Here is a 22,674-nt window from a genome sequence, read left to right as displayed (position 1 = left end):
CTTCCCTCTAGTTGCAGTGTGGGCTTCTCATTGTGGGGGCTTCTCTTGTTCTGGAGCACGGGCTTTAGTACACTCAGGCTTCAGTAGTTGGGGCTCTCAGGCTCTAGAGCACAGCCTCAATAGTTGTGGTGCACGGGCTTAGTTGTTCCCAGGCATGTGGGATCTTCCCAGATCAGGGATCAAACTCATGTCCCTCACTTTGGCAGGCAGATTCTTTACCACTGAGCCACCAAGGAAGCCCAGGAGTATTTTTTGAACCTGAGATTCTGTACAGCTCTAAGCAAACCATCTGGTCCTCATAATTCTTCTGGCATTGTACCTTTAGAGCTTAATGTAGATTCTCCTTTTCTTTAAAAGACATTTCCTAACTCTATTAAAACAGATATACTCATAGATAGGTATTAAATGCAGCTGTATATTTTCAAATCGACTGAAGGCAGTCATAAAAGCTAACTCTAATGTAGGGTTCACAGGGCACTAGAACCAGCCAGTGCTAAGCTTTTTTCATTTGTTAACTCATTGTATCTTTATACAACACACCTGTGCAGTAGGTACTGTTACTTTGCTTTTTTAAAACTCTCTTTAAAAGATGCATTTTTAAAGACTAATTGAGGAGTAAGTGACATATAACATTGTATTAGTTTCAGGTGTACAGTCTAATGATTCAATATTGCAGTGTTGTCAAATGATCACCACAGTTAAGTCTAAGGAGGTGTGATGTTCAATCCCCACTTCAAAGATGAGAAAATGTGGGCACTGACAGGTTAAGTACTTTGCTTAAGAGCTCCTTGTGGTTGGCTGAGGATCTGAGACTGTGAAGGCAGTCTTTTTTTCCCCCTTCTTGCCAGGATGGGATAGCAGGTGGAGCCTGCCTCATACCTGGCGAGTAGAGCCATGCTTTGCAGAGCCCCATTCAACACAGTGAGGAGCAGTAGGTGTAGCAAGTAATAGAAACCCAGTCTGCTAGAGGGAGCCTCTAAGAGGACTGTATCTTAAGGCCAGAGGATCTCCTGAAAGCCAGGGGCAGGGTGGGCACATGCGCCTTAAAAGAATCTGAAGCAGGAGGAGCCCGGGCAGTTAGCCTTGGACGCTCCTCTGTTTATCTTAGCAGTTTGCTTCATTTTCCTCTCTCTCTGCTGACTCAATCGTCAGTGTAAGTTGGGGTTTGTGAGTATCTGTGTCTGTATGTGTGTGGATGATATCTTAGTTATAAATTCATTTACTCAAACTCCTATGAATATTACAAGTTTAGAAATCAAATATGTTTGTTTACTTTTTGAAGCCTTTGTCTAACAAGCAAAAGTGTGGAAATATTCCCATTGTTCTCATGTAATCTAATAATGATAATGGCAGACGCTTGTGCAGGGTGCCCTACACCAGCATTGGTTTTAGAATTTCCTGTATATTAGTTCATTCAGTGGTGAGTGTGGCAACACATGGGGTGGGGGACTGTTGTTCTCAGTTTTTCAGATGGGGCAGTGGAAGCCCAGAGAGGTTAAGTAACTTGTCTGAGGTCACACAGCCAATGACTGGCAGAACTGGGTTCCAGCTCCATCGATCTAGCCCTAAAATCCATTCCTTGAAACACTGCAGTTAGCTGTCTGCATCTGATGATTTAAATATAAAAATATGGTATATTCAAAGTTTTCTTGACTTTTCCAGTAATGTTTATAACTTTTATAAAATTATCTTAAAATCATAAGCCAAAATACGTTACTCAACTATACATTGTAAATTGGTATCACAGGGCTGATGACCTGTTAGGTAAACTAATATCCCAGATTCTCTTAATGTACTTAAAATATAGATTTTCTCCAAGACTTATTACAAAACAGTAGTACTATGTTTGGTTTATTTGATTATCTTTCTACTATGAGTTTGCCTCACATCAATACTTAATTCTAAATCTTTTTAAGTTAAAAAGTGTCCAATTCAAAAACCATTCTCTTATTCCAAGCAATTGGCCTTCCCTGGTGGTTCAGATGGTAAAGAATCTGCCTGCCATGCAAAAGACCCAGGTTCGATCCCTGGGTCAGGAAGATCCCTTGGAGAAGGAAATGGCTACTCACTCTAGTATTCTTGCCTGAAGGACAGAGGAGCCTGGCGGGATATAGTCCATGGGGTCGCAAAGAGTCAGACACGACTGAGTGACTAACACACACTTCCACTGGAATTGGGAGTGACATTGACTGGAAATCTAACAGTGGAACTGCCCCAGTCCAGAACTCATGCCAACAGCGGGGTCTCAAGTGGCTTGTGTTCACAGACCACTTTCCCCAGTTCTCATGTCTCATGAGTCTGCAGTCCTTACTCTCTTGAGAAGATCCATCTAACTGATATTCTGCCTGAAACTACTCTGAATTCTTTTCCAATTCTGTGTATCAGATTCCCAGCTCTTAGATGTGCCTCAGTGATCCAGAGACGGATCTGCATAATAGCTCTCTCGTGTTCCCATGTATTCTCATGTCTGCCAGTTACAGTTCTATAGATATTCTCATGACATGAGGTCCCTGCCCCGCAGCTTCTGAGTTTATCTGTCTTCCCAGTTCAAAGACTAACTAAATCTGACTGGTACACTTTTGAGTCCTAATTCTATATTCCTAGAGGAGAAAATATGAGTGATCCATCTTTGGTCAGTTGTCTGCCCTTGATGATCATGGCCTGAGTCCCACAGTAGAAACATGGCCCTAGGAGTCCACCTTTGTGGGGTGGGGTCAGGGCCAGTTCTTAGAGAAGAGAGTGAGCAGAAGGGGTCAGAGGAAAAAGAGGTTGTTTGGATAGTGTCTTCATGTTGGAGGAGAGTAACCTACAGAGCCCAAACTGGCCAAGGACTCAGAGTTGAAGAAGTCTTATGCAAGAGGAGCAGCTCTGGACAGGGTCGCAGAGGCCAGGATCCTCAGATCCACCTCAGCTGCAGAGGGACTCCTTTTTGCAAGCCTTGGTTAATCTTTTTCCAGTCTCTCCTTCTCTAAACCATTTGATACATTACTGGCAGCCAGTCAACTTTGAAAAAAAAAAAAGCAGTTTGTATTCCTTCTGCTTAAAAATATCCATAGCTTCCGGTGCCTACAAAATAAACCTCACTGTGGTTCATGAGACTGTGTAACCTTGTCCCAGCTACTTCTCCAGCCTCACCCCATCGCTGCAGCCTCTTGAGAGCCACAGTCCTGTCCAGGCACCGCTGGGACATAGACAGTCGTTGTGAGGCAGGTTATCATCATCCTGTTTTCATCCTCAGGGCATTGAGGATGGAAGGGTGAGGGGCTAACATTTACTGATAATCTACTGGATGCCAGACACAGGTCATAAGTGTTTTCATACATGTTGCCCGATTCAGTACTGAGAACAACCTTCATTGTGATCCCTAGCTTACAGATTCAGGTCAGTTAAGTGAATTGCTCAATATTGTACCTCTCATATATTTTAGAAACCAATATATATATTTTTTAAATGAAGGATAATTGCTTTACAATGTTGTGTTGATTTCTGCTCCACATCAACATGAACCAGCCATAGGTATACATATGTCCCCTCCCTCTTGAACCTCCCTCCAACCTCCCAGTCCATCCCACCCCTCTGGGTTGTCACAGAGCACTGGGTTTGAGCTCCTTGTGTCAGGCAGCAAATTCCCACTGGCTGGCTATTTTACATATGGTAATGTATATGTTTCAGTGTTGCCCTCTCCCTCCCCTACTGTGTCCACAGGTCTGTTTAGAGTCCAAGATTTGAGCCCTGGTTGTGTCTGGCTCCTGAACCTGTGGTCTTTGCATTATCCTGCAGTGTCTCCTCTGTGGCAGGCATTCAGTGCAAGCTTACTTACTGTTGGTTGGAGAAATGAATGACTTTTCCCAGCTTGTGATTCCTGTCCCTGGAATCACAGATCATAAGTGTTTTCGTACATGTTGTCCAATTCAGCGCTCAGAACAACCTTCACTGTGATCCCTAACTTACAGACTTGGGTCAGTTAAGAGAATTGCTCAGGATTATACCTCTCATACATTTTCGAAACCAATATATATTTTTTTAATTGGAGGATAATTGACCCCAACACTCGGGCAGGCACCTGCAGCATCATAAGCATAGGGTTTTGGCCTGGGGGTGGGGGTCTGATGATCCCTGCTGCTTTCAGCCCAGTTAGTAGTTTACTTTCTAGTGCTTCTGCTGAAAGACAGGTTACCAGTTCTAAATAATGTGCCCATTCCTGTGGCATTTACTAAAGAATAATTCTTGATGTGAAGAGGTGAATCTTTTCAGGCCTTGGGTCCCACTCTCCCATGAGCCCTGGGACATGGCAGTTAGCGATCCAGTAAACATTTGTCAGTGGAAAAAAAGAAGGATAGAATGAATAAAGTATTGGCAAGTCTTCTGTTTCTGCTGTTTTCTACTAGGAAGGCATCACTGCTGATCAGAGTGGAAACTGGAGTCTTTGCGAGGCTGGGAGCAAAGGGGTTCATAACTCTGCCATTGTGAAATTGATTGGACCCAAGACCAATATGAAAGTTTCTTGTCTGAAGGGAATAATCCTTAAATCCCCCATATGGTTTAAATGTAATTTGTGTCATTGTGAAGGAGTACTGGCGAGGCAGGCGAATTCATTAGGCCAAATTGGGTTCGCTATGCTCGACAGTAACATTTCTGAAGATGAAGTTCAACCTTTGCTGGAGAGCTCAAACAAATGAGTTTCTTAATAGCTGTCCCACTTAGTCTGAGCGTCTTCGGAAGCTTAATGTTTTTAATGCTTCTCCTTTTTTACCACACTTCACAGTCCATCTAACATTGCTGCTTCTGGTAATATTTTTATATGGGGTTGAGTTCTATAGTGTCCATAAAATTATGACTCAGGCCCATTTTTAGAATAGAAGCTTTTTTAGGGCAAGTATTATATCTTTTTGGTTTAGTTTTGCATGCTGACAAACACCATGCCAACACATGTAGTTGGTAAAACATTGCTCTTTGCTTTGAGGTACCAAACTCTCTCCTTTGGAGCCTTAGGCTTGATGTGCACTTGAATTGCTAGGTATTCATTGGCACGTGCAGGAGCCATGAGAGATGAGAGTCTTTCCAGTCCATGCCTCACTGTGAAGCTGGCTCACATGCAGTGAAGTAAAGAAAAGTGTATGTGTCCATAAGGACATTCCATCCTAGAGGGGGTCTGGGTTCGCCTAGTGACCCGATTCCCCAGGTTTCATACATAGGACTTCTCAATGCTCAAACGCTACGGTCTATTTCCATTAGTGTTAAATAATGTTTTAAATATGAAGATGCTCTGCTGGAGAGGAATATTTAAAAGGCTTCAAAGTGAGAGACCATCAAATAATGAACCCTGAAGTGGCATATCAGCTGTTTGGAGAGATAGGGCTGGAAGAGCAGCAGCATTATGAAGTTTGCAGTGATTCTTTTAAACTATTTTAGAGTCAGAGGAGTTACATCTGGAATACTTTCTGTATCAGTCAGTTTTTAGGTGGTGATAAACCTGCACAAGGCCTAAGAATAGGCTTATTTCTGGAGAAGTATGGCTTTTACAACTGTTTCGATGTGAAGCAATATTTTTAGAAACAAATTTTGGTTGGTACAAAAACACACCGATAAGCGGAGGTGTTCTAGTATCTGATTGGTCACTGTCTTCAAAAAACAAAACAAGCATTGCCATGCTTTGAAATAACACCCGTCAGATCTTATGCTACAAATAAACTCACTCTGATGCTTGTGGGGTTTTTTTGGTGTGTGTGTTGAACATCTATTTTGAATTTTCATAATTGTGCCTTGAGTCTTTATGATTTCTCGTTTTATGGAATTTATTTGCACTGACCATAAACTGTAAATAAAATAAGTAAATGTATGGGAAAAGCCCATAAGAGAACAGTACTCTCCCTAGCTCTGGATTCAGAAAGAGCTTCGAGAGAGAGTGGTCAACCACCAGCAGAGAACATGCTGAAATGTGTGAGCAGAGAAGCTTTAGTGGGGATGTTGGAGCCCCTTACAACCAAGCGTTCCTGAATCTTTGCTGGGGTTTCAAGACCTCGTTAAGGAAACTACCAGTTACTTGGTTGATTGCTCTGTGTTATTCTCAATGAAAAAACTGTTGAGTTGATATTTCAGAAATATGGCTCTATTATTAAATATGTCAAGACATATATACTGGTGTAATTTGTGAACCTATCAAAAACAAGAGAAAACTGGCCACCGAACTGTAAAAATATGAATTTAAAAAGTGCATTTGTAGTAAGTTGAAAAACACTGGGTGTGTAGACTACTAAAGCAAGCTTACTTCACAAGAGTTTTAATTTTAAAAATGCAATAAGGGGCAAAAATAAGCTATAAAATATAATTGTCTTTTGACTGACTGGTTTTCAGCTTAATAGATGTGTCTTGTGAATTGTGTTAATGTTATGTCTTGAGGTCCTGCTTGCAGATGGGCCAGCTCCATTTGCCATATGAAGGAGACCAAGGCTCCCTTGGTAGTGGGGTGCTTTCTGCTTATGGCTTATTAGTTCTTGGTCCTGTGTGAACAGCACCTGGAACAAAGAGACATTCTTGCCTCATAGAAGGCTGTCTGCTGCTCCCAGGGCCTGTCTGCTTTTGGACCTGGCTGGACAAGTTAGTAGGACAATACCCAGATTTTTGTTTTTCGAGGGATTACTACTTTTCCCTTGAAAACCTGACTTTTATGCGCACATCAAACTCCCCAGACATGTGGCATAACTAGTCTCCATTTACTTTCCAAGTCTCCTTAACAGGTTCACCCAAACCTTGACAATGTGTTGTTCAGTTGCTCAGTCCTGTCCGACTCTTTGTGACCCCATGGTCTGCTAGGCTCCTCTGTCCATGGGATTCTCCAGGCAAGAATACTGGAGTGGATTGCCATGCCCTCCTCCAGGGGATCTCCACAACCCAGGGATCGAACCCAGGTCTTCCGCATTGCAGGCGGATTCCTTACCATGTGAGCCACCAGGGAAGCCCTGTTCATCCCTACTTTTCTATGAATTCACAGGAATGACCAGTTGTTGATCATTCAGGGCATGTCTGTGAGTCTCTATTCTTCTCAAATTGAATACTATTTAGTTAAATCTTTGGTGGCCAATGAATAAATCTATTCTGTTTGATGCCTTTTCTCCCTTCTAACTGGGATTGCATGTGGAAAGTAAAAAAAAAAAAATCACTTGAGTATCAGATATTTGAGTATCAAAATGACGGTGATGAAAGGAAACCAGAGGTAACTGAGATCCGTCATTTCCATTTTAAGACTGACCTTTAATTTGCGAGATGGCATGAAACAACTTTAGCTGCAGATGGCCTTATCAGAGATGACTGCCAGCGAGGCTCTGGTTTAAGGGTGTCAGTGGCAGCGGGAGCCACACCAGGGCGTCTTGTTCACGAACCTGCTCCTCAGGACTGCACTTGCTCCGCCTTTGCCTGGCTCTGGGAGGGGAGTCTGGAAGCCACCTGGTGTTTGTAACTGAAGTCTGCTGCACACAGCACCCTCTGGACCTATCTCCACCCTAACAGGGGAATGAGGCAAAAATAATTGAAGGGTATTTGGCGTGGTTGTGGGCAGAATGTCCTCATCAAAACAACACTGAAGATCTGCTTTGAGTGTGGGTGTGGGTGGGTGTTTGGTCATTCACTTTTTCACATGGGGCGACGACAACAGGAATTAACCCCGCTTCCTCACTGAGAGGGATCATCCAGGCAAGATCTCTGTTTTAGTTACTCGGGTGACACTGTAGCAGCTTCAGGTTGGACAGACTATTTTGGGGACCCTTGATTGCTTTCTGGACACCCTCGCTGAGCCAAGTGGTGGAAATGAAAGATGAGTGATTTTGATGAATGGATTTCTGGGAAATACAGAAAAATGGAAGAAGGTCCTCTCCCTCTGTTGACTTTTACTACGGCTCCCTACTATGACCAGAAACCAGGAACTAGTGGATTACGGAAGAAAACCTACTATTTCGAGGAAAAACCATGCTATCTGGAGAATTTCATCCAGAGTATATTCTTTTCCATAGACCTAAAAGACCGCCAGGGAGCCTCACTGGTGGTTGGTGGAGATGGGCGGTATTTTAATAAATCGGCAATAGAGACAATAGTGCAGATGGCAGCTGCCAATGGGGTTGGTATACGATAAGTATTGCTATGTTTCTGGCTCTCCGTATAACCTCTTAATTCTGCAAAAATATACCCAAGTACAAAGATTTGTATGTTGTATACACCTCAATGCTACTAACATCCAATTAAGTTTGATTGTGACTTCAGAGATTGTATATTGTGATATTACCCCTGAAATTACACTTGTCGCATTGGGATTTGGGAATGTAAACTCAGTTTCTTATGCTCTGTGCCTGTTGCTTGAAAATGTACCTGTTGCTTTTAGACATTTAAAGCTCACCCCAGCCTTAAGCTGTCTTATCTACATTCTAACCAGTTTTGAGGGGCACTCTGTCCTGCGTAGGAGGCTCTTAGGAGCCACGGAGAGAGGGAGATTTTGTTTTCTTTCAATGGCTTCCTTGTTGAAGTTCAGTCACTTGTCAAACAGGAAAACAAAAGCCAGGGCATGCTGTTATTTGTGGATCCTGGTAGTCGTGCAGAAATGCTGGGAGAGAACTGGAAAATGTTAGGTGTGAGCCTTCCAAGAGGACCTGTTAGAGGGGAACCCACTTATAATGACCTTGGATACAAAGAAGTCCTGTGTGTGGTGAATTTGTGCAGCAGGGTAGAGATAATAACTTCTGTGAGCCTATAATATAAGGAGGCTCTGCTAAAGCTCTGCATTGTGAAAAACTGTGTTGGCTGAATTAACCAAATCGGAAGGAATCTTGCACCAGGAAGCATTGATCTTGATAATCTAACAATTTGCACAGTCTCACTGATTTACAGGAAGGCAGGCATCAGAACATTGCTGTTTTTGCTCTGCAAATTCCTCCGTGGGACCAAAAGTACATTTTTAGTGTTTTAGATTACACTTAGCAATAATTTGGAGCACATAGTCCTTCAGTACTTATAAACTTTAAAACTTTGTTTTATTTCCTTTCTCGAAGTGATTCTGAGAACATAAAATTTAGCATTATAACCAAGTGCATTAGGCATTTATTTTCAGTGTATTTTAACAATACACTAAGCAGGTGTAATTGCAAAAGTCAAATTTAAAAAAATAAAAAGCATATGTTAGTTACCAAATTCTATTTAGAAGAGTTTGTACATCCTATTGTTATTAATGTGAGATTCCCTTTGTACCCAGTTTCAGAATCTGAATGCTTCTCATGTAAAATTTGCTGATAAAGCACTCAAATATGAAATTATGATGCATACACATTTTTAAGATAAAGTGTGACATGCTGTAAATTTCATCTTTGAGGAGAGCTGCAAAGGCAATGGTATTAAGATGCTTTTAATCTTTTGGGAGAGAATGAATGAAACATTATTTCTCTGCGTATATCTAGATTGTTGAGTGGATCTGGTACACTGTCCCCTTTGCTGTGATATATTTGGCTCCATTTCATTTTTGTGCAAAGCAGAAGGATGTGGAAGGGGTGGTTGGAATGTGTAATTCAGGCAGACCCTGCAGACTTTCTCAGATTTACGATCTGAAGGTTTGCTAAATAATGCATTTAAGTGCTAATAATTGACTAAATATGGTAACTGCCTATTTGTTAGAGCTGTGGCAGCCCAAGCAATATTTTCAAGTCTTTTCAAGGACATTCCTTATTAAAAATAGTGTTGCATTTGAAGCACTTGTGCTACGCAGCTGAATTACGTAAAACGTTTAGTGGACCGATAAAGCACTTTCATCTGATGAAACCTATCAAATCCTATTTAGTTTGATTTCTTTTTCTAACATACCCTAAGTTCTATTTTAACATCCCTTTGATTGTGGGCAGAATTTAGGGAGGCAATCTAAAGGAAAGATAATTTATTGCCACAGATTTTGGTATTAATAGAAGTCAGGGTTCTTTCCTCAGTTTTGTCAATACCCACTATACCCATGAGCCGATTCTAAGAGAGCTTTTCAGCCTGGCGAGCTACATGGAAATAATTTCATTTTTTCCCTTTAGTACACTTTTATCTGGTACGTTTATGGATAGTAGAATACACTTTGCCTTTCCTTTTATTTGCACAGAGCTGTCTACAGTTACAGGCGATTTTAATGTACAAAATAAAACATTGGTAGGGTCTCATTTATGGTACTGGTATCTCATTCAGTCCCCAGAGATTTATCCTTGAGATAATTTTAGAAATGAGAATAGAACCTGTATGTATGACTGGCAGAGCAAAGAAAATGGAACCTTTTGTTTGTTTGTTTTGTGTTTTGGGGAAACATAAGCAAACACCAAGCCCTAGTTTCAATTGAAAGGAATATTTTAATGTTTGCTCCCTGTCATGGTTAACTATAAAATGTTGAGGGAGAAGGAGGTATCCAGTTTAGCAGCAGGACTTGAGTTACACAGAAGGGAGTGGTGGGCAAGAGTAAGGGCAGGAAACACTTTTTGGTGAAGGACTCTCAGTGCAGGGCTGAGGGCTGAGGGGGTGTCTCTAAGTTGGTAGACATTTGGGACCCAGGGAAGGTTTTTTTTTTTTTTCCCCTTTTTTGTGTTAAAGTGCATTTGTGTGTTAGTCACTCAGTCGTATCCAACTCTTTGTGACCCCATAGACTGTAGCCTGCCCAGCTCCTCTGGCCATGGGATTTCCCAGGCAAGCATACTGGAGTAGGTTGCCATTTCTTCCTCCAGGGGATCTTCCCTACCGAGGGATTGAACCCGGGTCTCTTGCATTGCAAGCCGATTCTTTACCACTGAGTCACCTGGGAACCTCGTTGTAAGGTATATCTAACACAAAATTTGCTGTTTTAACCATATTTAAGTATGCAGTTCAGTGGTATTCATTACATTTATAATGTTCTGCAACCATCACCACTGTTTCCAGAACCTTCTCATCATCTCATCTAAAACTCTGTACCCACTAAACAGTTAGTCCCCATTCTCTTCTTCCCCCCATCCCCTGCCAACTTTGGTTCTTCTTTCTATGAATTTGCCTCTTCTGTGTCCTTCATATAAATGGAACCATCCAATACTTGTCCTTTTCTGTCTGGCTTATATTACTTAGTGTGATTTTCTCGAGGTTCACCCATGTTGGAACATGTATCAGAATTTCCTTCCTTTTAAAGGCCAAGTAATATTCCATTGTATGTATATACCACATTTTGTTTATCCATTCATCTTTCAATGGACGTTTGGGTTGTTTCCACTTCTGGTTATTGTGAATAATGCTTCTGTGAACATAGGGGTGCAAATACCTGTTTGAGTCATTGCTTTCTTTTTGTGTCTATACCTAGATGTGCACCTTCTGGATCATGTGGTATAGGGAAGGTTTTTGAACAGGGGAGGAACACAGTTAGAACTATGGTCTAGAAAGCTGAACTAGGTGGGCCTGGTAGGTCAGATAGATTCAGTGAGATAGAGCAAAGGAGGTGCAGGTGGGAGAGAGGCAGGGGAGATTGAGTCAGGAGCTTAACAGTGCTCCAGACATCCTTAAGGGGAGGAGGACAATAGAGTAATATCTCCCAAATATCAAGTTGAAGATGAATATTCTTGAGCAGAATTCATGGGAAAGAGTCTGCTCTGGAAGGTCAGCTATACCTGTTCTTGGGCTCAAGAGAAAGAACCTACCGTGGGCTTCCCTTGCTTCTCCTGATTTTCCTACTCTTACTTCCTGGTATAATTCTCTCAGTCTTGGACCATTACTGACTGCAGATTTCACCATAAGGAATGGTAGAATTATGGGGTCACCTGTGTGGCGTGGCTTAATATTCATTTATCAGCTTCCCCTTCTATGTTAAGCACATACGAGATCGAAGTAGAAGTCAGTGTGCTTGATGCACAAACACAGTTTTCATATTACTCCACCAGTCACTGTGGCTGCTTAAATCGCCATCTCTAAGCTCCTCTCATCAAAATTATGGAACCGCTCAACCACAGAGCAGTTTTCATCAGAACGGCACCCAGAAACTGCCGGAAGCGTGAGATGTTACCATTTCCACTGTATTGAGTCAGGGAGTTACCACTTCCTGAGGGAGGCAGGACATAAGAAATATATTAGAATAACAGAAATTGTTCAGGGATAGACATACAGGAGCCAAAAGGGGCCTGGAATGAAGTGGCTGCTTCCTGGGAGGTGGTTGATAATGGAGAGATTTAATTATAAGCCAGTCAAGCTGTTAGTGACCTACAGGAAGGTGGCAAAGCTAACAATCCCAGAAAAACCTCCCCAGGGAATCCAGGTATCTTATTGGCATCTTCAGTATTAGAAACGCATCTTCCACCATCAAGTCATTTCTTCAACTGCATTTATCTTGGGTGGGGCAAGAAGAAATAGCAACTGGAAAACTTAAATACATCCCTGTGTCTTCAGAGGGGAGGGTGGAGGAAGGGCACAAACTCCTCCTTTTTAAAATCTTTTCATGAAGCAGTCACATTTCTAGTCAGAGGCACTGACGGAATTCCCTTCTTTTCCGACTTGCATCATGTTGAAACAGATATAAATTACAATCATTTCAGTAAGGAGCTGTGCTTATAGATACCGTCTGTGAAAGATATGGGCAGGTGAGTTAAGAACCAGCCTGTAGCTCCTTCATGTAGGTGGTCCTGGCTGGTTTACCCAGTAACAGTCCCAGCATTCCCTGCCTCAGGCCCAGGAGGAAGCCCAGATACACCCTAGTGTGGATAGGTGTGTTCTACTTTGAGGAACCCATTGTATTAGGTGTGACATGTATACACAACCATGTGTGAAATAGCTAGTGGGAAGCTGCTCAGGGAGCTCAGCTCAGTGCCCTGTGATGACCTAGAGGGGTGGGATGGTGGGGGGAGCTCCAAGAGAGAGGGGGTATATGTATGCATAGAGCTGATTCACTTCATTGTACAGCAGAAACTAACACAGCACTGGGAAGCAATTATACTCCGATTAAAGAAAAATCCAAGCTTGAATGGCAATAAATTTGTGAGATACATTTTATAACATTTCTTCATACAAAGTTTGCCCCTTTTACTTTTTTAGATATTTTAGTTTACAAAAGCCTCCTCTTTGGGTTAGAATTCCTTTAACTAGTCAAATTTATAGTCTCTTTTCCAATTTGGATTGAAAGTATGATTGAAGTGGATAAAAATGTGGGTTTTCCCACAGATTTATAAGGTATCCAAATTATGAACCCAATTTGGAAAGCCCTGTTTTCTTTTCTTGCCAGAACCTTATAGCACTCCCAGATCATACACTATAAAGTCCCCCAAAACTATCTGAAGAAATGGCTTTTGTTCAGCAATGCTGATTCTATTTCAGTAATAGTATTACTCAACAGTGACTATAAAATACTTCAATATAATAATACTAATAACCCAAGCTGTTAGACGTTCATTAAAGGGCATCATTTTGGGTCCAGTAGAATATTTCTTTGTCCATCTAGCTGTTCTGGTGTCACTGTGTGGTGGCTCTGGATTTATTGATGTTAAAGTGTGTATTCTGGCTTTCTTCTCCTAGATTGGTCGCTTGGTTATTGGACAGAATGGAATCCTCTCCACACCTGCTGTATCATGCATCATTAGAAAGATCAAAGCCATTGGTGGGATCATTCTGACAGCCAGCCACAACCCAGGAGGACCCAATGGAGATTTTGGAATCAAGTTCAATATTTCCAATGGAGGTGAGTTTGCTGTCATTTTAAGTACAGCCAATGTTATGTTCTTTAGGACAAACCGATAACCGAGGCCTTGGAAGGTCAGGATTCTGGTTCTCGTCCTTAGCAAGAGAGTTTTTTGTTTCCTTTTGGTGAAAATGACATGCTTCTCATTTTGCCATACCTGAATATGAGATGCTCTGCATGAATGATCATTAACATATTTTCTTTTAGAAAATTCTGATACTTTGCTGCTTGCATGATGGCATGGCAGATGCACTAGTGAAGAAGAATTAGTCGATGAGCTTTGTGTTCTTTGTATTTCCATGTCAGCTATACAAAATGACCTACTGTTTGCTGTTCGGTTTCCAGGTCCTGCCCCGGAAGCAATAACTGATAAAATTTTCCAAATCAGCAAGACAATCGAAGAATATGCAATTTGCCCTGACCTGCACGTAGACCTTGGGGTTCTGGGAAAGCAGCAGTTTGACCTGGAAAACAAGTTCAAACCCTTCACAGGCATGTTCACTCTCCTCCTCTCTTGCCCCCTTCTAGCTCCAACTTGAAGGATTTGCCTTTCAAGGTTTTAATAAAGTGGGTCTTTATCTCTGGAAAGATTGTGGTCACCAAGCATTGCATGCATAAATTAGCAGGTCTGGAATTGGGTCTGGGAGTCTAGAGACCTGGGCTGTCTGGGCTCTGCTGGGGATCAGCTGAGGGACCTTGGGTGAGTCAATTCTAAATCTCTCAGCTTCAGTTTTCATACCTATGAAACGTACAGCCTTGACGAGAAGACCTGTGACATCATGTTCACAGCTGTCTTTTATTGAGCTTTTATTATGTGCCAGGCTCTTGAGATGCATTATCTCATTGGATTCTTACATTAGCCCTGTGAGGGCAGCACTGTTACTATTCGCTTTTTCCAGATGAGGAAACAAAGGCAGAGAGAACTTAAGGAACAGACTCAGGGTCACATCATCAGTGAGTGGTAAACCAGGGTTCAAATGCAGGTGTGAATGCACATAGCCAGTGAGTGGCAAACCAGGGCTCAAATACAGGTGTGAGAGATTCCAAAGCCTGGCCCTTGACTTCATTTTCAGTAAAATCAACTTAGACCATTTTGGGGGCTAAATTTAAACTCCCTGTATAGCAGCTGTGATAAACATTTTATTGTTGAATGATAATGTATGAAATAAATGTTTACAAAGTTATTCATATTAATGCGAGGATGAGATGGTTAACAGCGTGACTTGTGTTTCAACTTTGCTCTCACATGTACTCTTTCATCTGGACTGCAAGTTTGTGGGATGCATTTTGTGTTTGAACCTACCCAGAAGGACAGACAATTGCATCCCAAGGAAGACGAAGGGGTGCTTTGGTATATCTTGAAGACATTATTAGGGTTTAGAAAATACCAGTAGAGAATTTCTTAAACATTTCATGTTTTGAAAATGTTCAGACCCCTGAAAATTCAAGAAGACTTAGTTCTTATGTTTGTTTTATTCCTTTAGCAGTGCATGTAAAAAGTGATTCATTAAAAAAATTTTTTCTCTGCTTTTTACCATTAAGTCTTCATGGCAATGGGCCTGGAAAAAGTAAAGTAGGTGTTACCTTTTCTGTTATTTTTTGACACTAAAATGCACTTCCTGGAGATGAATCAACATGGCAGTAGAGCAGTTTACCATCAGGCAATCCTCTGTCAAAATTCCTCAGTGTGCCGCGTCCCAGCTGTGTGGGCAAGTTACTTAAACTTTCAGAAGTTGAACTTGCTTGTCTATAAAATAGAACTGATAACATTTACCACTCAGGAAATTTGTGTTAGTTTTGAATAAGAGATCATGTAACAGCCCTGGCACATTGGAGCTGCTCCATAAATGTCCTTTTAAGGTAGCAATTGTATGTTTACAGCCATGTAATCATTTCAGAGGATAATATTTCAAAAAGTGTTTAGTTCCTCCATCTTTTAATGTTGCTTGTTCTCACAGTGGAAATTGTGGATTCGGTGGAAGCTTATGCTACGATGCTGAGAAACATCTTTGATTTTAACGCGCTGAAACAACTACTTTCTGGTCCAAACCGACTAAAGATCCGTATAGACGCCATGCACGGAGGTATGGAGCCCTTTCTCTTCTTTTCTCTCAAAGCTATGAAGCAGCTCTCAACTTTGTGTATCACGATGCCTTAACAAGCCTTTTCTTAAGGCTGTCTCTGGCAGCGTTTACACCATTACTTTCCAATCATTTCAGAGTAATATTCACAGATAAAATCTGAACTGTATGCAGCAAAAATTCCTCATGGTAAGGTAGTGTGACGGTCAGTGTTTCCACATTAAGCAGCAGGTTTTGAGTAACATGCAGCTATTTTTGTGGACTCTCCCTCCCCCTCAGAAGATGCCTTAGATTCTTCCTGAACGCCCCCATCTATTCCCAAGGGGAGCCATGGTTTGCTAGATCTGATAAATGTGCTCCTGAGCCGCACACCCCAGTTTCCTGTTCCCACACGCGCCTTTTCTTAGAAGCTGACCAGAGCACGCCGAGGGTTCAAGTCAGGAGCAACAGGATGTATGTCTCTCCCTCTTCTTCCTCTGTGGGTTTTGTGGCCAGATCAGTAGAGGTGGCAGCCGTCACCGAATCAGAGCCGTGAGGTTCTCTTGATGTAGGAATATGGGAATTCCTGAGCCCTTGGCTTGTTTATTTGTTTTGTGATAATTTGGAAGTTTAGGATCTTTTTCTTAAAGATATATTTATTTGTTTCTTATTGTTGACTGAATCAGGTCTTAGTTGCAGCACGTCGGGTCCTTCCTTGTGGCACACAGGTTTCTCTCTAGTCATGGCGGGAGGTGCTCTAGTTGAGGTGTGCGGGCTCAGTAGTGATGGCATGTGGGCTTAGTTGCCCCGCCACATATGGGATCCTGGTTCCTCGACCAGGGACCAAACCCACGTCCCCTGCATTGGAAGGTGAATTCTTAACCACTGGACCACCAGGGATGTCCCTAGAATTTTAGAATCTTTGAGTGGCAACGATTTCCCCTGGTGCCGGAATCCATCTGCCTGCCTAGTTGGGGAAGACTTTCTGCCTGTGCTTGAACCCTTCCTATGATCCTGTCCAGGTCCTTCTGTTACACTGCAAAATTTGTTAGAAAACTTCTCCTGGTGGCCTGAAATGGTCTATCTCTGGAACTTCTTCCTTGGGTCCTAACTTGCCTCTGGAATCTCACAGAATGGGCCTCCTTTATTCAGACAAAGGCCATTCTGACTTTTCAGAACATTCAGTAGCCATGCATTGAGTAGCTACTACATGTATGCTTGGGGGTGTGGGTGTAGTCAGGGATTCTGTAGACAATGGCACCCCACTCCAGTACTCTTGCCTGGAAAATCCCATGGACAGAGGAGCCTGGTGGACTGCCGTCCATGGGGTCTCGAAGAGTCGGACACAACTGAGCGCCTTAACTTTCACTTTTCACTTTCATGCACTGGAGAAGGAAATGGCAACCCACTCCAGTGTTCTTGCCTGGAGAATCCCAGGGACGGGGGAGCCTGGTGGGCTTCCGTCTATGGGGTCGCACAGAGTCGGACACAACTGAAGCGACTTAGCAGCAGCAGCAGCAGCAGACACTTCCTTCAAAGAGCTTGTGATGCTTGGGGAGATGAAGTGGCTAAGAAACCAACCACTGCCAGGCCAACAAAATGAGGGTTATATAAAATTTCAAGTATTCTCCTTGGGGTGTGGAGGAAGGCGCAGTTTGACTGAAGGTATCAAGAGAGGTTTTCTGGAAGAAGTGGCAACCAACTCAAGCTTTTATGAAAGAAAGATGTAAGGTGGTGGAAACTCCAGTGATGGTTATACCCAGCTGAGGCAGTGGCTGCAGCCAATGCATAAAAGATGAAAAGGAGATGTCACATTAGGGGAATGAACAAAAGCCTTGGCTGGCTCAAGTATGGGGCTTGTGATAGTGTATTTCCTAGGAGAAGCTGGTCTCCAGGCTGACGTCTTTCTGCAAGCCTTTCAGTTGTTCCGCAAGAGTCTCAGTTTCTATGCCCCTCACAGCTCTGGCTGCCTTGTCCAAATTCTGGGGTGTGTCAGTAGCCTCCTTAGCACGCCCCCAGTGGGAGACACGTACTCTATACCGTCCTGACCTCTACCACATATATTGGTGTTGGAACCTTCCTTGGTTGAAAGCATTTAGAGATGAACGTTCTTGATCGTAGCGCTAAGTGTCACTGTGAAGTATGTGATGGGTTTGCCCTGTTGTGTGTTGTTACTGTGTTTTTGTTTGTCTGTATCCTTTTAATCAGCTTGTTGGATAGCTTGATAGAGGAGAAAGATTAGGACTCTGAATCCTAGCTCTCACTCCTACTATCTGTGTAAGTTTGGGCAAATAGCCTCCTCTCAGAACCTCAGTTTTCTTATCATAAATTGGAGGTGGTAATCATAATATACAAGCCTTTATAAAATATGGTCTGTTGCTTGTTCTCAGTGCCTCATATCTATTAACTCATTTAATTCTCACATCTACCCTGTAAAGGTAGCTTTACTATTATTATCCTCATTTTGCAGTGGGCATAGATGGAAGCCCAGCAGAGAGATTAAATAGCTTAAATAACTTTCCCCAAAATGGTACAGCCAATAATTGACAGCTGAGATCTGAACCCAGACACTCTGATTCCAGAGTCCAGGTTCTTAAAGCACTAAGTTGTAGCACCTCATGGGCCTTTTTGAAGGACTGAGAAAATGTTTAAGAAGCACCTGTATAGCAGGATCTTCATAAAGGTTCTCTTCCTTCCCTTCTCCCACTCTTTCCTAATCCCTCATTATTCCTACTTGTAGAACTTTCCACTCCAGACTCATCTGCCCACAAGCCCTTGAATACAGTTTGCACGCTCTCTGCCGTTTGTGCCATTCTCCCTAGATTGCCTCTACCTAGTCCCCAGTCCTCACCTTCTGTAATCAGTTTCATCTCTGGTTCTTTCTATCATGCTCTGCGTAGTCGTGGGACCATATGTGAAAAAAATCCTCTGTGAAGAACTCGGCGCCCCCGCGAACTCGGCAGTGAACTGTGTTCCCCTGGAGGACTTTGGAGGCCACCACCCTGACCCCAACCTCACCTACGCAGCTGACCTGGTGGAGACTATGAAGACAGGAGAGCATGATTTTGGGGCTGCCTTTGATGGAGATGGGGTGGGTACCAGTGCATTTAAGTGAACTCTGATGCAGGCCAGCCCTAATGTGCTAAATGGGGGAAAAGCAAGCCCTGCAGCCTGGAGCGCAGTTAAGCTCCCTCATTGGACCTGGAGTCAGGGCTCAATTATTAGAAGACCCTCTTGACAGAATGACTTGAAGTGGAACCATGTGTCTAGTGTTTGCTGAGAAGGGCAGGGTGCTTGGGGCCTGGTTATCATGTCATGACTGGTGCTCCATGAGCTGACTGGGTTCTTTATCTCCATCCTTAGGTAGATTTTTGCTCTTAGCCAGCAGCTGGATCCTTGTTCAGTCTCTGGAAAGGGTTTTGGCCATATGATATACCCATCTATTCATTCACATTAGCTGAAAGATGAAACTATAATGAGAGAATTAACAGTTTATTCTTTAGCTACCATTAATATTTGAAATAAACATGCTCTTTTATTTGCACTGGTGAATATTTAACAGACAAGGAGGGACAGTTTCTTAGAGATAGTGAACACTGCACATATTTACTTGCTTAAAAATATATTTTGGTGGTTGTTATTGTTCTTTAACATCAGCTAGAATTCATTGTTTCCTATAAAATAGGCTTTCCAATAGTAATATTTGGGGAATATTAATATTTGGGAAATAGCAGAGGTTGGGACATTCCCTGGTGGCTCAGTTGGTAAAGAATCCACCTGCCAGTGTAGGAGATGCAGGTTCGATCCCTGAGTAGGGAAGATTCCCTGGAGAAGGGAATGGCAACCCACTCCGATATTCTTGCCTGGAAAATCCCATGGACAGAGGAGCCTGGTGGGCTACAGTCCATGGGGTCTCAAAAGAGTCGGACACGACTCAGTCACTAAACAAATGAACGAGCAGACATTATTTTCAGTGCGTCTTTCTGTTGCAGTACATCCTGGGTTTCCTCTTTACTCTCAGTTACTTGAGTACTTCCTGTGTATCAGGCACCAGGAGAACAGTGAGGTGACACCATATGTTGTTGGGTCCTGCACCAAATGGAGGTGCCAAGATTTAGGAGCCTTTCCTTGTGGAAATCTGCTTTTTCCTTGGAGAATGCCTGGTAGACCTAGCAAGCTTTAAACAGCCCACATTAACTCTCACTGTGATCTCTGCTCTCTTCTGGGAGAGAAGAGAGGTGTTTGGTTCCAGAGTTTGGAGAAGGTCAGGGAGGTTACATTCAGCTGGCCTCTGGAGGGAGAACAGAGAATTCAGCCTGGAAGGAGTTTGCACTTTTACTCAAAACTGTTTTAGCTCTTTGGCATGGAGGTGCCATTGGCCCAGTGGTACTGTACAGATCAATTAGGAATAAAGTCCAGTGTCTAGAACCCAGTATGAATAAATCTATCAGCTTTAAATTTTACAAAACCTCCATGTAAGATCGTTTGGTTTCTTCAGCACTTTGATTAAAAGTTCTCCCTTTGAATCCCCCTTCTCCCAAAGGATCGGAACATGATTCTGGGTAAGCACGGGTTCTTCGTGAACCCTTCAGACTCTGTGGCTGTCATTGCTGCCAACATCTTCAGCATTCCATACTTCCAGCAAACCGGGGTCCGTGGCTTCGCACGCAGCATGCCCACCAGTGGTGCCCTGGACCGGTAGGTCTCTCCCCTCCCTTGCTTCCCAAGCAGGCCCTCACAGCGCTGGGAGCACCCTTCCACCCCTTTCAGCTCAGACATCTGATGCATACATAGCGTGTTATCTAAGGGTTTTCTTTATGAAGGGATGGTGTCCTTCTTTCTGGATTGGATGTGCCCCACTGGGCTGCTTTAGCACTCTGCGTTTCTCCCATCCTGGCTCTTCTCACACTGTGTGCTGATACTCTGTGGACTTGACTATCTGCCCTTTTGAACTCGAAACTAATACAGAAAAAAGATTGTCTTTGTCACTGTGCTAAACTCTGACTGATCATGGTGTGCCTGGTACACACACACACACACACACACGCACACGCCTCATTTTAAAAAATGAATGATTGAATGTTAATGAATAAATGAATGGATGGCACTTCTGCTGTAGTCAAGACATCATTCTAGAGACTCACTTTCTCTGGGCAGTGTGCAAAGAGTGGGGGTGAGAGACTGATGTAAGATCAGTGTTTCAACAGAACTTTCAAAAAAATGTTCCCCATCCAGCCCCCATCAGATGCCCATACACACAAGCATAGTAAATGTTCATTTATCCAAAATCTGAATAAACATAAAGCTAAAATAGTTTAAAAAAATACATTCAGTTTTGGAGAAACAAGGGACCCAGTGACAGTAAACAGTTGGTATCTTTGACTTGCTTGTTTATTTATTGTATATCATCTCATTTGAAAAGGCTTTAGGTTAGCTTATGAGATCACATTTAAAACATCTGAAAAATGGACGTCATAAATGAGCACAAACCAGAGATATTGACTACATCATGTTAGGTGTCCAATAAATAGTTCCTGGATGAATGGGTAAAGAACAAGTGAATGAATGAAAGGCTGAGGCTAGGGAGGAAGAAGAGTGTATATACTTGGTTCTTACAATCATAACTATTACTCATTAAACATTACCTTATGCTAGACACTAAGCATATATTTTAAGTCATTTAATTCTCAGATTGGCCCCATGAAGTAAATACTGTATTTAACTCCTCTTTACAGATGGGAAAACAAAAGGAAAAAGAAGTTAACTAATTTGCCCAAGGTCACCCAGCTAGTAAATGACAGAGCAGGATTTGAACCCAGAACCTTTGCTCCCAAACACTGGGATGTGCAGTGCAGTAGTTTTCTGGTGTGTGTGTGTGTGTGTGTGTGTGTGTGTGTGTGTGTGTGTGAACTAGTGCTGACTTCACTTCAGCTAACAAAGTAATGACTAATATCATATAGTAATTCGTAGTTGACACTGGTTTTTTTTACATTCACTGTCTCAATTGATCCTCATAGCAGTCCTTATTTTATTTTTTTACTTGTTTTGGAGTATAGTTGATTTACAATGTTGTGTTAGTTTCTGCTTTACAGCAAAGTGAATCAGCTATAATTAGATACAGCCAGTCTTTTTTAGATTCTTTTCCCGTAAAGGTCATCACAGAGTATTGAGGAGAATTCTCTGTACTATAGAGTAAGTCCTTATGAGTTATCTATTTTATATATAGTAGTGTGTATATCGGAGAAGGCAATGGCACCCCGCTCCAGTACTCTTGCCTGGAAAATCCCATGGACGGAGGAGCCTGGTAGGCTGCAGTTCATGGGGTCACTAAGAGTTGGACACGACTGAGCGACTTCACTTTCACTTTTCACTTTCATGCACTGGAGAAGGAAATGGCAACCCACTCCAGTGTTCTTGCCTGGAGAATCCCAGGGATGGAGCCTGGTGGGCTCCGTCTACGGGGTCACACAGAGTCGGACACGACTGAAGTGACTTAGCAGCAGCAGCAGTGTGTATATGTCTGTTCCAATCTCTCAATTTATCCCTCCCCAACTCTTTTTCCCCTTGGTAACCATAAGTTTGTTTTCCCATCTGTGACTCTATTTCTATTTTGTAAATAAGTTCATTTTTACCATTTTTTTTTTAAGTTTCCACATGTAAGTGATATCATATGATATTTGTATTCTCTGGCTGACTTACTTCACTCATTATGGCTATCTCTAGGTCCATCCATATTACTGCAAATGGCATTATTTTGTTCTTTTTTATGGCTGAGGAATATTCCATTTATATGGTATTTGTACCACATCTTCTTTATCCATTCATCTGTCAGCCAGAAGAGTAGTTAGCAGTCATTCCCAGGACTCCACAGCTACATCAGAGCTAGAATTAGACCCTGGTCCTTCTGCCTCCACATCCTCCCTCCAAAGC

The 22,674-nt window shown here is 42.5% G+C and overlaps 1 protein-coding gene across 2 annotated transcripts in view; it reads left to right on the top strand.

Annotated features, from left to right (window-relative positions):
* Positions 1–22,674, top strand: part of PGM1 (phosphoglucomutase 1) — a 69,737-nt gene that overhangs the window by 23,762 nt on the left and 23,301 nt on the right. Inside the window, exons 1-6 of one of the 2 annotated variants that reach the window (XM_055585620.1) lie at positions 7,413–8,110; positions 13,522–13,684; positions 14,030–14,176; positions 15,643–15,768; positions 18,645–18,835; positions 20,288–20,442. In XM_055585620.1, the coding sequence (XP_055441595.1) occupies positions 7,811–8,110; positions 13,522–13,684; positions 14,030–14,176; positions 15,643–15,768; positions 18,645–18,835; positions 20,288–20,442 (1,082 nt within the window). In that variant the 5' untranslated portion in view covers positions 7,413–7,810. Of the gene's footprint in view, positions 1–7,412; positions 8,111–13,521; positions 13,685–14,029; positions 14,177–15,642; positions 15,769–18,644; positions 18,836–20,287; positions 20,443–22,674 lie in introns of those variants that run through there. The other variant, XM_055585621.1, reaches the window with a different exon arrangement.

The sequence above is a fragment of the Bubalus kerabau genome, chromosome 6, assembly GCF_029407905.1.
Source record: "Bubalus kerabau isolate K-KA32 ecotype Philippines breed swamp buffalo chromosome 6, PCC_UOA_SB_1v2, whole genome shotgun sequence".
NCBI classification, from domain to species: domain Eukaryota; kingdom Metazoa; phylum Chordata; class Mammalia; order Artiodactyla; family Bovidae; genus Bubalus; species Bubalus kerabau.
Note: the sequence above shows the minus strand (reverse complement) of the source record. Positions and strands in the feature narration are given on the sequence as shown.